This window comes from Centropristis striata, chromosome 19 (genome assembly GCF_030273125.1).
Source record: "Centropristis striata isolate RG_2023a ecotype Rhode Island chromosome 19, C.striata_1.0, whole genome shotgun sequence".
NCBI classification, from domain to species: domain Eukaryota; kingdom Metazoa; phylum Chordata; class Actinopteri; order Perciformes; family Serranidae; genus Centropristis; species Centropristis striata.
The window spans coordinates 11,057,176-11,075,761 of record NC_081535.1 but is presented as its reverse complement, the minus strand read 5'-3'; the positions used below and the strand labels follow the sequence as shown (position 1 = coordinate 11,075,761).

Sequence of the window (18,586 nt, the reverse complement as noted above, 5' to 3'; positions counted from 1 at the left end):
GGGAGGAGAATCAGGCCGGGAGCTGCTGGCTTGGATTCTGCCGCCTGTCAAGAGGAAAAAGAGGGCTAACAATGGGACTGAAACAGAAAGACAGAAAGGGACAATACAGCGGCGGAGAAAAGGCTTTTAAATTCTGTCTGACTCTATAAAGACTCGGCATCACACATTTAACGACGGATTTTTTGCAGACGAGTGACTTCCATTCACATTTCTGTCGACCTGCTCGGGATCACATTCGGATTGATCTCAGTTGTTATAATGGAACACATTCAGTATAACCGTGATTGCTTCTGAACTGAGAGGCACAAAAATTAAAACTAACACAGATAATATCTGCAGACTGGTGATGTGTCTCATATTTTTGCAGACAAGTACAGCCTCTTCACCAACTTGAAAGTCAGTTGTCAAGACCAAATTGGGCTTAAAATCAGCCTTTATACTGTGTAGTGTGCTCCAGGGTGAAAGACACTGAGTGAAAAAGGCACAGAGAGAGACAGAAAGGGAGAGAAATGGTCAGGGGAATAGAGAAAGGGATATTAAGTGACATAAAAGATATCACAGAAGGAAGGATGTTACCGAAGGGCATTCAGGGAAGAGATGGAGGAAGGGGAGGGGAGGCAGATCGCGACATGAAATCTGATCTTCCCCAGGAGCCTCCAGTTATCCAGTCCCTCTGCACCCAGCGGCTCAACAAACAACACACAATAAAAGCAGCCGGAATAAAGCATAATGGGAATCAAACTTCTCTTAACATCTGGTCAAATGTTTTTCTTTGTGATTTTTTTTCTACATTTAACAAATGTCTGTTCAGAATAGGGATAGGAATAATTAGTCGATGATCGATTAATGGTCGTTGAGAATTTGGACAATCTGATGTTTGCATTGAATAAAGAGACAAAACACGTAGTATTTTTTGTGCATTGCCACAATACTCATTAGTTACCCGTTTTGTAATATAGGCAACTAGTCTTTATATATATATAAATAAATATATTTTATTTTGCCCATGTATGTATGTTTTTATACATACAGGAATATGTAAAGATTAATAAATTAATTGACCATTACGGTTATAGATGCTCGAGTTGGCAGGTTTCTTCCAAACGCCATCCCTAGTTCAGGACAGATTCTGTTTTTCCTCAAAAATCGATGGGACCACAGCACACTCCTGCCTCCTCCCTCCATCTGTGCATCCATCCTCCAAACAGCATTTATATTATCTATCAATAAATCCATATGCATCCATTGGTGCCTTCATATGGAGTCATATTTATAAATTTGTCTATGGCAGGAGTCCACTTGAATTACCCAATAATGAAATTTTGAGGACTTTGTGAAAGGAAATCTATGAGACAGTAAGATGTGTTATGGCCATTGAAACAGCTTTAGTAAAACAGATATTGAACTGTTTTTTTCATTTGACAATTTCAAAACAAAATGGGGATTTGTGTTAGTTATTATGTGGTGCTGTAAGTGTGCCATACAGTTTGGAGACAGAGTGCTGGCTAGTTAGCTAGCTAGACAAGCTTCCATCTCTTGTCCACCAAAGTGCAGCTTATTTTTTTAACCAGTATAGCCTCAGAGCATGGCGGGCATAGCAAGCTAGCTAGCTAACTTGACATTGCCTTGGTCCACATCGATGGATTTGACAACCGAATAGTCCAAAAATACACACGAGTCCAGTGACTGCCAATGTGCTTCATAAAAAATAGTATGTTTTATAGTGTGACAACCCTGTGGCTAGCACAGCACTACAGCTAGCTGGTTAGCTAGCTTGCCAATTCTACCATGCTTTCATGCTTCACTGATTAAAGAAAACTAGCCCAACAAAGTTGTTACTTATTTGGCCATAGCAATGTACTTCCCTACGCTGTGAAAACAGTGTGTAGATGAATTTGTTTGTTTTTGCTAATTTTACTTTAGCAGCTGGCAGCAGGCTTCATACAACTCCAATGACTGTTTGGTCGTTACTGCAAAATATCATCTCAGAGAGTCGCAGATTTGCCACAAGTTGGTTTACGAAAGTTTGCCCACTACAAACCAACAACAATCACAGTTTTTTTGCAATGGTACACAAAAAAATGGCCGCCACCCTGACCATCCTGCTATGTTAATTTGGATGGGAATGTTTGTTCTATTCCTTCAATTTCTGTGGTTGACATTATTTAGCACTTCAGTCATATTTTTTGTAAATTACAGACCCTTTAAAAAAAAACTGGCCCTTGCCTTCATTTTTTAATCCTACAAAAACTTATTTTTTTCGTACAGAAGCTAAGAACTTATCTTGTGTTTACATCCTGCACACTTTCAAACCAACAAAAAGTGCAAATATGTACTGAGGAGTGACAAACGATGCAATTTCTCCTCCTAAACAAATAGTTAGTTAATTCTATCACTGTGTGGTTCCTCTCAACTCCAGCTGTTGCCACTGATTCAGGTCCACACAGGACTCATCAGAACAAGTAGCCAGCTGCAACACTGGTCAACACTGAGTCATTCTATTCATTTATTTGTGTTAGTGTGTTATTGTATAAGCCAAAGCTAACTTATTCTGCATTCTCACTTTTGCAACTTCTCTCCCTTTGTGCTTCTCTCAAACTCACTCACTCACACAGCAGGTTCACCCCCCTCCCGAACCTTTAACACACACCACTGCCTCTAATAGCTCAGCAGCCTGAAACAAGTGCCATTTATTGAGCAAACCCATCCAGCTGCCCAGTGCAAACACAGTCCAATAACAAAGCGCCTGAAGGAAGAGAGAGAGAGACACTTACAGAAAGAGAAAGAGAGAGAGAGTTGATGGGCCCAAAGGAGGCAGAAGGCCCAGAGTGTAACAGTAAAGGTACAAGAACGATTGGCTGGCTGTAACGAGTTCTTTCTTTTGTTGTATGTGTGTCCAAGCTAGGGTTGGGAGCTGGGTTTGGAGCTGGTTCCATTTTGGATCAGTTTACAGGTGGTAAAAACACCTGAATTTAATGCGGATGCGCTGAAAAATTCCTGTTTTAAAATTGGATTCCTCACCCAAACGGTGGTCCAAGCAACATACAGATAAATACAGTTTGTCTGCATCTGTGCCTGTGTTATTGAGTAAGAGACACAGACAGAGAGTCTGAGAGAGAGTATGTGCGTGCATGTGTCCTGTCTGGCAGAGGGGAAGAAGGGGACAAGGTGTCTCATCCTGTAGCTCTTCATCATCTGCAGCTACAAAAAGCTAATAAGGTCTGAAGTGCTTCCTCCCTCTTCTCCGGCCTTTCAGCTTTCAGCTATGGAAACGACTTCAGGGGTTTTTCTGTCCCTGCAGGAGTGCACTGATGACTACTGTGCTTCTCCTCTAGCAAAGAAAAAGAAAGGCAGACCGTACACTGAGGTATTTAATGAGCCGATGTTTTGACAATCAAGGGCTTCGTCAGGAGTCTGTCCTGCATTTGTGCCCAGCTGGAGTTGAATGTGAACACTACCAACATTCTCTGCTTCTAGGATGCATTCAAGAGCGATACAAATGTGAAATTCACTAATAATTAGCATCTACATAATCTAATAATGTTTCTTTTCACCGTATCATATAACCATGCATCTCTACAAACAGATGCATGATGTTTTTCATTGTTTGTATCCATCGAAATCGTGGATTTCAAGGACGTTCAAGAAGCAAAGGACGGGCATTGCTGCATCCTACATATAGCTTAACCCTCAGTGATCCACAATCCTTACTGCTGACAGTAAGCAGAGGTTAACTCCATTAAGGTCAACTAAACCCATTTTTGGAAGAAAATAGGCTTTAAACTGTCCATCCACACAAACACACACAGACTTAAGCTACACAGATTAAGCATATGTGTGCAAGGAGAGCATGGTGGACAGATGGAAAGAAAGAAGAAAGAAATGCAGACATAAAGAAATAGCTGCAGGGAAAAAGAGAAAACAAAAAGACTAAGAGAACCAGTGGTGCAGGCACAGGGGAATAACTCAGCAGTCTATACTGTTCTGTAACAAGGAGGCCGGCTGCTGACATTTGGCATTGATTGTGTTGTTTTATAGGCATTCGTCAGTTAAACCCCTATTGGACAATTACAGAGAGAGCCTGCTTGCCCCCGCAGGGGGGGTCGTGACTTTGATCTCGCCCGGCTTTCTCCCCCTCGCTCGGTGGAAAACCCGCGGAAACAAAGACGGAAAGGTGATGCACCTCTAATTGGCTCCAAGCAAAAGGAAACTAGAAGCAGCTGTTTGAATGGCGCATAGATGTAAGGAAAGAAGAGGAAATGGGGAAAACGGGAAGGATGAGATGGAGAGAAGGGGATGATAAAGTCATTTTCTAAAAACCAGGAATATCTACACACTGTACTGTGCGGAACACCAAAACAGTTTTTTTTTAGGCAAACATAATTTCTGTATAACGTGATATGCATACATGTCAGCGATGGTTTGTGAGTGATGATAATCCCATCTGGAATATATAGGACATCATGCATTAGTGCTGTAATGAGTGCAGCGTGGTGTGAGCTGTGTTATCTGAGGAGAAATGGTTAATCTGATTGTTAGCTGGTTTCTAATTCTCAGACTAAAGAGTGGAGATTAAGGCTTACATGTTTGCATGACTAGACAGGTTTCTGTTGCCCTCTAATCCAGAGAAGAGTATCACTTGGCTTTCAATTGTACATGTGTGTGACAAATTTCCAATGTCTACTTCTTGTATATTTTGTATACACTTGCCACTGTAAGTACCTTTCGATGCATTTCTGCAGTATGTCTTTGCATTATTTTCACCATGTCTGAAAATACATCCATCAAAAGGTTTACAATACCTGGTTTCGGGAAAAATATGTACTATATTTTATATTGTAATTTTGGTGTTAAAAAAGCCCTCCAGAGTCTATGAATTGCACTTCCACAAAGTTAGGGGAATCACAAGAGACAGATTAAGAAAAGAAAATAAGATATATCCTGACCTTAAAGGCCCAGACACACCACACCATCATCAAATAACTAACGGCCAAGGCGTCACCTCATGTCGCCTGTGGCCAAAAAGTTGCTCTTAAACACACACCTAACAGCCAGCTATCACGTACATTATACGCCTGCGTGAGAGGAAATAACTCTCCATAGCAGCAGGTGGTGGTAGTCTCTATTCATCATTCAAAAACCAGAAGATAGGAATGCAGCTAAACAAATCTTTACGATACATCCATGAAACAAAGCAGTGTTTGTCTACCATTTTCAAATGTCGAATATTCATTCATTTATTCATTCATTATCCTTAACCGTTTATCCGCATTCGGTCGCTGGAGGCTGGAGCCGATCCCAGCTGACATTGGGCGAGAGGCGGGGACACCCTGTACAGGTTTCCAGACCATCACAGGGCTGACACATAGAGGCAGACAATCATGGTCTCATTCACACCTATGGGCAATTTAGAGTCACCAATTAAACCTAAGTGCATGTTTTGGGACAGTGGGAAGAAGCCGGAGTACCCGGTGAGAAACCACACTGACAAAGGGAGAACATGCAAACTCCACACAGAAGAGTCGCAGGCTGGAGTCGAACCGGCGACCCTCTTGCTCTGAGGCCAGGTTGAATAATGTCGAATATAAAAATGTATTGGAATGATCTGATGAGATGAAGATGAAAACTCAAAGGAGCTAGTTTTTGCCTTGCTTTTCTTAGTTCTGTTTCTCTCTTTGTGCACCGATTTGAAGAAGGTCAACAGCCAATCAGAGTTACTTCTCCCACTGAGGAACTCCACCACCGATCATGGTCATTCTACTAAAAAGCCACCAACAAAGGCCAACAAGTGCCAACAAGGGTCAATGGTGAGGGACATCGAAAAAAAGACTATGGCTACAGAGATTCACCGTCAGCCCAACATTGTTGTGTCAAGGACTTTCGTCACTTATATATATATGTGTGTGTGTGTGTTAGTGTGTGTGTGTGTGTGTGTGTCAAGAGCCAAAGACACTGGATCTCACACTTCCTATGATGCAACTGGTTAATGTCCACACCTTTAACCCCACACCCACAGTGTGTACACAGGATATAAATACTCAAGTGACGTGACTTGAATACTATTCTCTGACTTGACGGAGCTCCTCCAGAGTCTCTAAGAACAATATAGAACTGTTTTCACAGGCTGTGGTATACTCCCTGTGACTAGAAAATTGGCTTTAACATCTAAAATTGGTGGAATGATCCTTTAATGTCTTTGAGCCCCAGTAATTCTCTCTAAGGTCCTTTTGGGTCATTCTGATATTAATCTTCATGGACGCCACGTTGCTTGCGGTCTTAACCAGAGACCATAAACCAGGTCTTTCTTTCCATCCCACCCCCCTCCAACTTTAACCCGGTCCCTTAGAGAGCTGGCTGTGATTAACGGTCCGTGCAGCTAAGCTAGGATATACAGTACGTAGAAAACCAGAAAGCACACACCAGCAAGCACTCACATTACGAGGCCTGTGGTTAGCGGTGGACGATAACTAGCACAGTCTCCCTGCACTATGAGGCCGAACCAGATCACAAGCCCAGTGACTGCGACAGTGTAACAGAGAGCCAAGATGGCTGATGTTCAAATAGGAAGCAGCTACACATGGGGAGAAAAGAGTCACCAGAATTTATGTAAGGGATTTTCCAAGTTTTTTTACAAGAGCTGTCGGTCACCAGAGGAAAGATTGTGGCTGGATGCTTGGAATTGGAAGCGCACACACAAAAGGAGAAGAAATAAACAGAAGCAGGGAAGAGTGATTACCCTTTGGAGGGCTGTGAGTTTGTATTTATGTGTGTTTTCATGTCTGTCTCCAGACATGATCATCAAATCTGCTTCCCTTCACCCAAAGGTTAGCTCGATGTCCGAAAAACCCTCAAGCTAATGGACAGTGGACACACAAACGCCCCAATCCTTGAAATCATTTTTCCACACACATCAAACACACACTGCATTTGACTGTAGGGCTGAAACTGGCGGCTCTAGCCTCACAAACTCAGAGCCAGGCAGTTTGACTCTCACTGGGCAGCTGGAGCAGCTCCACCCTCCTGCCCACTGCCAACCGAGCTCCGCCACGCCAGCCTCAGTGCCAGGCTGCTCCTCTACAGCAGAAACATGGGATGCAACACAACCAGACATTACTGCTTTGTACATAGAATGCTGGTTGGATCATATGTTTTAATTGATCATTTGATATCAAGCATGCTGCAAAAAAAATAAAGCAATATTACACTACAGACAAGCCAACTAACTAGGGCTGGGCGATATATCAATATAAAAGATATATCGATATATTTTTTAATGTGATATGAGATTAGACCATATTGCATATATCGATATAGTTAAAATTTGAACTGTGATCCTTGCTCCAGGCAAGCTGCGGCTTTTATTTAAGATCATTTTTTTATTTAGATGTGCACTTTGAGATTTTTTTTTAAAAGGTACTTTTGTTGTTTTTTGTTGTTGTTATACAGTATTTATGTTCACTTAAATAAACGGTTTAAAAAATGTTACTTGTGACATGTAATATTTGGCTTTGACTGAAGATCTGCTCTTACTTTGCGATAAAAATATCGGGATATATATCGTATATCGATATTCAGCCTAAATATATCGGGATATGACTTTTGGTCGATATCGCCCAACCCTACAACTAACTCAAATCTTGAATAATTCACATGCTTTTTCTCAGAGAGGAAGTTTTCTTCCTCCATAACTGATCCCAGTAAAGGGAACAAAGGGGCCGCTTTGTGCCGGCATACTTGGTCTGAGCAGGTTGCACCATCCTAATGAAAGGCTGAGCTGAGCACCCAGCTGGCAAGAAAGCCAGATCCGCTTTCCCCACTCCCTCCACATCCACCTCTTCTTCTTCTTATCCTCCCATGCTTCTCTCTCCTCTCCTTTCCAGCACTCAGGGCCCGACTGTGAGCCTGCAGCTCTTGTGTGCCGGGCCGGCTGAGGTAACGGAGGCTTTCGCTGCCAAGCTCACTCAACAACACAGACTGAACAAGCCTTTTTAAGAGCTACAGTCACTCCCCCACCGCTCCCTCAGTGTGAAAAAGGGGTCACTGTGCCACGCTGGACTACTGTAAAGATGTGGGCTTTATAATACCCAGAAACACACACGCAGCAGCACTGATGACATCATCAGGTTTGAGCTGGAAATGTCCCTCTGGGACACCAAGCCCTTTTCTTTACTCAGTAACTGTTTTGTCCTTTCCAGCACATGCTATGATGCATACAATGACAGGCACTCACTCCACAGTAAGGTATGATTAATTAATATGGTTGAAAAGTGAAAGTCTTCTTAGACTTCTAAAGGTATATTTTTAAATGTGATATGGAATTAGACCATATCGCATATATCAATATAGTTCAATTTTTTTCCTTTCTTTATATATAAATGCTGCCCGTATTAGGGTTTGTCATATTTAGTTATTTTGTAACGTTCCTTATTCTTTTCTCATATAAATGAATCCATTTCAGAAAAGATTGGCCTATTTTATTTAATAGGCTATTTTTATTTAAGAGATTTTATTTATTTAAATGTCAATTTTTGGAGCTTTGATTTTAAATAAAGGTACTCCTGTTGTTATACAGTACCTGTTGTTATATCCCTTAAATAAACAGTTTCATTAAAAATACTTATAACACGTCATATTTGGCTTTGACTTTGACTGAACATTTGCTCTTACTTTGCCATAAAAATATCGGGATATATATCGTATATCGATATTCAGCCTAAAGATATCGGGATATGACTTTTGGTCCATATCGCCCAGCCCTAGACTCACACAAAAGTAATGTCCATCCATAATCACCAATGACACACTAAAAGTCTGTGGCGGTCTCTGCAGAGAGCCTGTCCTCTGCCTGTATTTCCTCCTTTCTTTTTATTTTGCCATGTTCCGGACGTTTCTGGGCGTCACCTTTATATATATATATATATATATATATATATTTGCATTTTTTCGTCACCGTGCTTGCTTTTGCACAATACGCTATTTGTAACTTCTTCTTCATTCCAAAACAAGAGTGAATGTGGAGTTTGCTTTCACTTTCCCAGAGCTGGGGAGGAGGAATGTTGTTTTCACAAACAGTACGTGACTTCATACTATGCCTTTAAGTCACGTGCAACCATTGTATCAACAGCTCCTAGTTCCTTGCCAACTATTTTGATCAATCATTAAAGTCATTTTACATGCGAAAATGTTCAGAAAATGCTCTTTCTACCCTCTCAAATATGGAGATGTCCTGCATTTCTATATTTGTGTATCATATTCAACTGAATATCTTCAGGTTACGGGCTGAAAAGAAGAAATTTAAAGACATCACCTGGGACTTTGAAAAACTGTCATGGATATTTTTCATTATTTTTTTGACATTTTCAAGCAAATCATTAATCAAGAAAATAATCATCATGTTAATTGATAATGATAAAACTCATTAGTTGCAGCCCTAAAGGTCTCCTTCAAAATAGAGTGACTATAAAAAAGCTGGTGAACTTTTCCCCCTTCAATACACAGCGGCCTCTCTTCTCCCCAGCTATTCATAGGGTCTGTTCCCCCAAATGACTACTAAAACGACTAAAATCAATAACCTATAAGAATTACGTGATAAATAACTGGACCGGAGAGGTTGAAGATAGAGAGTAAGAGGCTGTTCCTGCCTAAAAATATAGCCACCGCTGACAGGACCCGGCTCAGAGAGGTGGAGGTTGTGGACAATACAGCCATTGAAGCTTTCTCAGGTCCGTCCTGCGCTGGCCTCCCCCGCCCTAACAGACACAAACCCACAGGTATTCCCTGGTCCACAGGCACATTTCCCTTCAAATGAATCAATGGAAACAACATATGGAGGAAAATGGCATTTCTGGTTCCCACCCATGTCATTACAGAAGGTAGTGAAAGCTCTCTTTCTTAAACAAACTGACCTCACGAAAACTTTCAGCAGTAATGTGCAAAAGTGTGGGGTTTGGTTTTGATATTAATTCACCGTGATATTTTTTCCCACCCGTGTTTGCACTGCTATGTTCATTTAAATGTCCGTGTTCTTCATTTAATGAGAATTTTCTTCACTTTCACAGAGGTTTACTTGCAAGAAGAGATAAAAACTTGAGTCATGGCGATGGGAAACAGACTTGTCAGTCGTCTAATGGTTGACGTAATGTTGCCGCGCTCATGTTTGTTCAGCTCGGTTCAAATATGAAAACTTGGCAGTTGTGCCTCAAAACACGTTTTGCTATTTTTTATTCTTATTTTTTTAAATCGCCAGCCTAGCTTTAACTTGCCAAGCATCTCTGCTTTCCCTCTGAATGACACTCGAGGGAGATATCTCTATTTAAATCTTTTACTCATTTTGTCTGTGGTAGCCACAAAGACGTGCTCTTCTCTGCTCAGCATGGAAACTTGTCATCCTGAAAAAGCCCCCAACATTAAATAAACAAAACACACCATGAGGCAATTACTACTGTTGTTGGCATGCAGAGAAAAAAAGAGAAGAGAAGAGAAGAGAAGAGAAGAGAAGAGAAGAGAAGAGAAGAGAAGAGAAGAGAAGAGAAGAGAAGAGAAGAAATCTCCACACTTCAACCACTTGCAGGAAACCTCCTTCCTCTATGACCCAGTCGTTGGTATGTGCACACCTATTGTTGAAGGCAAAGCAGCTTTAAGGTATAAGAGTAAACATCAAGCATGTGTGTCTTTGTGTGTGTGTGTGTGTGTGTGTGTTTCTGTTACGCAACGGGAGAGTTCTTCCCATCTGCGCCTCTCTGCAGCCCCCGCATCCCTGACCAATGAAGCGAGAAACGACAGCTCTGCCTTGCACTCTGCCTCCCTCAGTCTTCCTCACAACACCGTCCCACTCTTCATTATCATCAGCCGCCCACCAAAAAAAAAAAAAAAAAAAAAAAACACACTTCCCTTACTATCTTCTCTCTGTTCTGGCTGAAATGATACACCGCCGGGGCCCAAAAAATGATGCAATATTCATTGTTATCATCACCTTCTCCATCAGCATCACGCCCGTCTGCCCTCAGCTTAAACCCCAATCCGAAAACAAAACCACTCTGCAGGGTGTCTAACCAATATTTTTACTTCTTATGCTCAAATTCCAGATTATCCCACTAAATGCACTGCTGTCTGCCCCCTCCATCCACCATCCTCCCTCTCCGTCCCTGCTCTTCCAGCTCGCCTAACTCCCCACAGGGCTCACTGTTGTGGAAAAGATGTTAAAACAAAGAGAGCAGACAGCGCAGCGATAATCCTAAACATAGCAGCTGGGGAATTAGCTAGCCATTTGCTAGGGACTCTGCTATCTGCTAACTTTGCACAATCTTAATTGCTGTTATGGCTACAAATGTTAGGATTGTTCGTAATAGTTGATGGTGTTTGCATATTACTTAAGGAGGCAGGATGGCTTTCACTTTCACTGCAAATATGTCAGAGATGTTTTTTTTTCCTGACAGGATCCTGTAGTTTGATGATCCCATCCTGTCTGGAAAAAACATTTTAGCAGATTCCACCAGGGCCACTGTGTCAGTGGTTCTAGTCAGATAAATGAATAATAGATGCACAGAGACCCGTTCTCTGCTCAGGATATTTAGGCAGCATCAGGTTTCAGACAGTAATAATACCCAGAATGACGACAGTAATGTCGTTAGTTCTGAATTACATATCACATCTAAATGTTTATGATATTCAGCCTTTACATCATTTTAATTAGCTATTTTACAGGTACAGTCTGCATTTCTTGTGGGGTTATGACACATCAACTGCCTCTCTGTTAGTGCTTCATATATAAATGCTGCCCTTACTAGGGTTTGTCATATGTAGTTCTTTTGTAATGTTCGTTATTCTTTTCTCATATTAGTATATTTACTTCAGAAAAAGACTGGCCTATTTTATTGCATAGGCTATGTTTATTTAAGATATTTTTTCATTTAAATGTGCACTTTATGGAGCTTTGATTTTTTTTAAAGGTACTCCTGTTATACAGTATTTATGTTTTCTTAAATAAATGGTTTCAATAAAACTACTTGCAATGTCATATTTGGCTTTGACTTTGACTGAACATTTGCTCTCACTATGCGATAAAAATATCGGGATATATATCGTATATCGGTATTCAGCCTAAATATATCGGGATATGACTTTTGGTCCATATCGCCCAGCCCTACCCTCTGTGTCACATCTTTTCTGCTCTCTTTCATCCCGCCATCTAATGCTCTCAGTATCTATCTATCTGGTTCATCCTGGCACTGATGCCTGCACCCTGCTGCCCGTCTGGTCCAGCACGGCGCCAGTCCCAAATCTGTTACAACATAGCAGGCGCTTAAACTAGGGCCCTACCGATTTGTCTGCCGATATTGCCCCACCATAGATATATCTGTATCCACATACGAGTTGTCAAACGTGCTGATATAAAAACTTATTTCAGAACATATAATTATGAAAATAATGCTTGGGGTGATTAACAAATGGTGTTGGCTAGAGGTGTGAATCAGCAGAGGCCCCACAATACGATTTTATCCCGATACTTGAGTCACAATACGACATTAAAATGCGATTTTAAGCATTTTGTGAAATGATGAGTATTGCGATACAATATATCGCAATTTAACTGTTTCACTGCATTTTGTGACCACATAATTAAAATAAATCATTAACTGTTTTGTCAAATAAGAGAAAATTCTCTAGTCTATTTCTCACTTCAGTTTTTTTTATTTCTCCACAATGAGAGTCAAACCAGCAGACTGACCAACAAAGTATTAAGTCAAACTGAACTGATATCAAACATGTATGGATGACAACAACTGCAGCATTTTATCAAACTTTCCTCAACTTTCCAAAGCTTCACTGCTCTGCAAGATTCCTCAGATCTTCTAGTTTCATAGAATACCAGTATCTCCAGTATATTCCTAAAAGTGAGCCCGTTACAGCCTCCGAAATAAGAAAAACGCAAAATACTGCGATACTACACTGTATCGTTTTTCCCCACCTCTAGTGTTGACTATTTTAATTTATTTTGTCTTTATTTAAAAAGTCAGCAATTGATTGATACTAAACATACAGTACTGATGTTTATTTAGATTTTTCATTATTATTATTATTATTATTATTATTATTATTATTATTATTATAATTATATATAATTGTTCATTATTTTCACATTGTAATAAGCTCTATGTATAATAATGATCAATATTAATTGATTGGTTTAAGAAAGCAGCCTTGTGAGTATGTTTGCCTAGTTATATTGGTGCAAACTCCACATAGAAAAGGTCTAAAAGGTCAGTTCAAAAATTCACTATATTGGATGCCATATTGGGAATCAATGAATTTTTCTCCCCTCTAAAATCAGTATTAGTCTCAAAAATCCCATATTGATGAGGTTCTAGCTAAAGCACTAACACTAGAAAAAAGAAGAGAAAGGCAACAAGAAAAACGTGCACAGTTGCAGCTAACCGCACCTCAGTAAACAAAACTCTCAAAAAACTTAAAATTATGCCAAATATTTGAACTACCCGAGCACTGTTTGGTTTCTGTTCCTGTGAGCTGGCACAGCCTGTGCAATGGAAACTTTACTGGGGAATTACAGTAAGCTAAGCCCTACTAATGTGCTTCTTGAGCAACACGCTGCACTGTTGTTAGGCTTGAGCCTGACAGCCACTGCCCAGTTCGCTCCAGGCTGCACATCTATCTGCTTGCTGCTGTTCTATTACAGGTGCCATGGCTCCAAGGCTGCAATTAAGCGGTTAGGGATACTGCACGTAATTGTTTGGTGAGTGGATTTCTTTTGTCCTGCTCTGTGCTCAAAGCTGGGGAAGAGTTTCAGCTTGAGGTTTGGGGAATTGTCTTCTACTCTGTCATGTTTCAGGCAAAGAGAAAGAGAGACAGAAGGAGAGAGAGAGACAGGAAGGCAGACACCTGTGATTGGAATTCCATACTCTGAGCCGCAGGAGTCGTCTGAGAAAGGCTAGACCTGCAGTTCCGACCCCAGACTGACCGCATTTATTGTTCACCCACCCAGCTGACATTCCAGGAATAAGCAGAGGTGGATCTTTCATCTGTCTCCCACGCGAGGCCATCCAAAGAACACACAGTACACACACAGACACACACACACACACAATCACACACATACTATCAATCACTTTGTGGTTTTACGAGGAAAGGCGTATTACAGGAAGAAGGGGCTAAAAATGTAAAAGAATAGATGCCAATGCATGACTAAATTACACTCATTCACTCCAGCTTTCATTCATTTTTCTTCCCTCCACACACACACAGCCAGGCTTGCTTAGTTTCTCTGTGGGATTTGAAATGCCCTTTGCAATCCAGCCCACCTGCTCCCCGCCACAACAAAGATTAAAGACAGCAGCAACCACTCACCTAGGTGGTCTCCATGGAAACTGTTATCATGGGATGTTCTACCATGGGGCACGAGGTCATGGTGAGCAGCAGGTGGCCAGATTTGACCAGTCTTGCGAACGCTCACAATAGTGGCCTCAGACATGACCACGTGGCCTCCCTGCTGCCGGTGGTGACGCTTCTGGGACTGCGGCGTAGGAGGGCTGCTGCTGTCAAACGAGTGCTGGGAGTTCTGGGAGTTTTGGGACGGCGAGCGGCTTTTCTCTCTAAAGGGTCGGCGGAAGGCCGTGGTGGGACTGGGTGAGACGTGGCTGGACTGACCTGAAGAGAAGTCCTCCTCGCTGGACGTCAGGTTCTCGTTGGAGCTGCAGTCTGGCGTGTAGCCGCCGCCTCCACCGACGTCCTCGAAGCTGCCTGGGGAGTAAGATCGGCGGGGCCAGGTCAGGAGGTGGTCATCACCTCCCCCAAGGTCCCTCATCGTGACTCCACTACCACTTCCACCTCCGCCTCGCCCATCTCCACCACCGCCCTCGCCCATCATCACCCCACCAACATAGACGCTGGAGTAGGCCTGGAACTCGGAGGGCTGCCATGGCGGAGGGGGAGGTTTGCCACCGTTGGCCCTCCCTGAATGCCGCTGGTTGGGTTCCCCGTCTTCATATTCTGCATCATAGCCACAGGTGCTCTCAGTGGACCGGCCTCTGTACACTGGCCTGGCACGGAGCTCCCCTGCCACCGTTGCCAGATTACCTGGGAGGGAGTGAAGAGATCTCTTTCGCTCCATCTGCATGGCCTGGCTGCCCAGGGAGCTGATCTTGTCGGAGACGTCACGGTCATTGACCCTGATCAGACCCCTCTCATGGTGGAATTCCATGTTAGAGTAGAATGGCGGCGGTGGCGGCGGCAGCTGCTTCTCCTGGCCCTTAGCTACATCCCCCGCAGAGTGGGAGTTGGCTCTTTTGATCCTCTCAAAGTTGGACCTAAGAGCTGCCACGCCAAGCCCCATCCCCAGCTTGTCCTTGGGGTCAGAGGGCAGGTCCTTGTCTGGTGGCGGGAGGTTGACCCTTCGAGGGGAAACTGAGATGCCCCCTCTCTGCTTGGACGGCGAGAGGCCATCTAGGTTGTCGCAAGACATTGACTCAGCCTGCGGGGGTACGTCAAAGGCCGACTCCAGGCCGTCTCCGTGGGAGGCTGACTTCCTGGCTGGTGGAGGCCTTGGTTTGGATCTTCCAGTTCCATCTCCAAGAGGCTGGTAACGGCTCCTTTCCATACTACCACCACCATACCCTCCACCCACCACTCCTACTCCAACTCCACCAGTCTCCTGCATGTGCGGCTGCTGGGACTGGCATTCTGCGCCTTGTGTGGCCGCAGGGTCCACCCCCTCGTTGAGCGGCGTCTTCCTGAAGCCCCACCGCTGCTTGTCGTAGCTCTTCCTCTCCTTGGCCAGGAGGGTCTGCAGGTAGATCATGCGGAAGCGCTCCTTGTTCACCTCCTGCTCCAAGCGCTTGATGGACGCTTTGCACTTCTCCAGCTCCTGCTCGATGCCCCCGACAGACCGCAGCTCCATTTTGGGTGGTTCGGACTCAGGGAATTGCGCTTTCCACGCCTCGGTGAATCCCACCGGTTCTACCATATTGTGCCTAATTTATTTCTGTGACCGACCCAGGCTCACGCTGGGTGAATGAAGCCGAGGGAGCTCCGTTTGCCCCTTTTTTTGTAGTCCTTATTGACAACAATGGGCACTTACAGTCCGAAAGCAGTGTCAGTGTTTAAAACAGGCCTTTAGGTAACCCGTTCAGAAACACACAGTCTAATTGCTGACACTTGTCGTGGGCTGCGCAGATGCAACAATACATCCCATTCTGAACAAGAGAAACCGGCTGCTCAGCCACAGGAATAGCTGGGAATGTGTGAGGCAAAAAAGGGAATAAAAAGCTGCAATATCGCTCGTCTTTCTCATGCATTATTCCAGAAATTAACACTTTGAGAAGACGTTTTTTTTTTCTTTTTGTTTTTTAAATCTCAGCCTCGACACAATGACAGCATCTGTCCTCGTGGGGTGACACTGGGATCTGGCTCCCAGAGAGAGAGAGAAAACAGAAGAAAGTGGTTTAATCCTGCTAGGTTTACTCACTGTTTGTGTATACCATGTCCGTTCACTCTCACCCATTCATATGGCAGTAATCCCAGGTGCTGCTGCTCCACACCAAGCGCCTTTGTACCAGCAGCGCTCAAGGAGAAAGGATAAAAAGCGCAAAACACAAGCGACGACAACATCTGAGTTTCTCAGAGGACGCGATGAAGCGGTGCGATCCGGTTTAAGTAAATTAACTGCTTCGTTATCCCATTTTAAATCCACGGTTCCTGTGTGGTAGTGTTGTTGGTATTTTTCGGTTCTTTTCCAGGTTTATCCCGTTTCTTCGGCCGTGATGGTGCCGCTGTGTGCGCTCCCATCTCAGGCCAGCAACACTGGAGGGCTGCAAGAATGGGAGGGACCAGAGTGTCAGTGAGCCTGCTGGTTAAAGAGACAGAGCAGGATGCCTCATTATTAATACACGGCTGTTTTCTGGGTGCGAAATGTAACTGTTCAAACTTACTTTCATATCGTCACCCTGTTAAAATAATCGCCTAACTCATTTTTTCAGGTTTTGCAGGAAACACAAAAAACTTCACCAAAAGTGTAACATATGACATTTATTGACCATTTCACTCAAAAAGGATGTAACAAAGGATGGCTATTGGCATAGTAATAACATTGTGTGTAAATTATGTAATTTAAGAGAAATAAAATGTGATTTAGGCAATTTTTTAAACATGCCTTTGTGACTTAAGCAAGATATGGTAACACTTTATTTTGAAGGTGTCTACATAAGAGTCACACAAGCCTGTCAGAAACATGACATTACAAGTATCATGAGCATTAATGTTACTTCAAAGTGTCATTAATGTTCATGACACATCCCATGTCATGTTTATGACAGCTCATGTCACTCTTATGTAGACACCTTCAAAATAAAGTGTAACCATATCTTGCTTAAGTCACAAAGGCATGTTCAAAAAATTGCCTAAGTCACATTTTATTTTGACTTAGGCATAATAAATCCACTTAAGTCACACACCTGACATAGGCCATTATCTTAAAGGGGTAAAATCACATGATCTGATCAACTGAGGATGTACCATAGGTGGCCGGCGTCATGAGGAGATGATTTAGGAAAAAAAAAAAAAAAAAAAATTGACAAAAGATGACTTAGGCGATTATTTAAACAGTGTGACGATATCTTAAGTTTTAAACGAGTCTTTTGCATAATCAACCTTATTATTCATTTAAAAACTACAAGCACATTTGGTCATTTTCTTTATTTTACTGCATGATCTCTGGTTTGTGCTATTGGGCAGCTACATAAAGCTTTTTAATCTTGTTTTACCAATGATACATGTTTTAATATATCCTTCTAAATGTTTGAGGAACCAGTAAACCACAACTTTCAAAATATTCAACTACTACTGTTATAAATAAGTTATTTCAGCATATTCCTCCTCCTGGGTTCCTTTAAGAACTAGTGGCTGTACCTGTCAAGCAGGTGTTACAGAATCTGAAGGACTGCTGCTGGTATCTTTAACCCAACACTGCCACCCAGTGGACTAATATCATATATTTTTGACCTAATGACAAAATCTGACAAAATCATAAATGAAGAAAACATCCCATTTAATCTGTCAATATAATATTAAAAAATACATGTTGACATTAATAAATTGATAATTTAATAATAATAATAATAATAATAATAATACGTTGGATTTATATAGTGCTTTTCTAAACACTAAGACACTTAACAGGGAATAAATAAATGAAATAGAAAAAAAGCATATTTCTATTTTATTTGACTATTTATTTAATGCTTTATATATAATTCCCTATTAATTAATTTACTTCACTATTTTTTCCTTTTTCTTTTTTTTAGTCCACAATAAACTTTGAATGACAGCCCCTTCATTGACATGATGAAGATGAAATGCATAGAGAAATGTATAAAATAAAATACATAAATACATTTAGGGAAACTAAAAGGGAGGAGAGTACAAAGGGAAAATAAATTAAAAGCAAAATAAATACATAAAAAATATACTTAATAAACAGTGGAATAATTCAAAAGGTAATTTAAAACAGCAAGATAAATGTCACATTTTATCAATTAATGCCTACATTAATTTGTATTGTTTTTTGTAAATTACATGT

At 42.0% G+C, this 18,586-nt stretch overlaps 1 protein-coding gene across 2 annotated transcripts in view; it reads right to left on the bottom strand.

Moving 5' to 3' along the window:
* Positions 1–16,879, bottom strand: part of bcr (BCR activator of RhoGEF and GTPase) — a 108,479-nt gene extending 91,600 nt beyond the window's left edge. Inside the window, exon 1 of one of the 2 annotated variants that reach the window (XM_059357797.1) lies at positions 14,362–16,879. In XM_059357797.1, the coding sequence (XP_059213780.1) occupies positions 14,362–15,976 (1,615 nt within the window). In that variant the 5' untranslated portion in view covers positions 15,977–16,879. The remainder of the gene's footprint in view (positions 1–14,361) is intronic. The other variant, XM_059357798.1, reaches the window with a different exon arrangement.
* Positions 16,880–18,586: the final 1,707 nt, after the last annotated feature.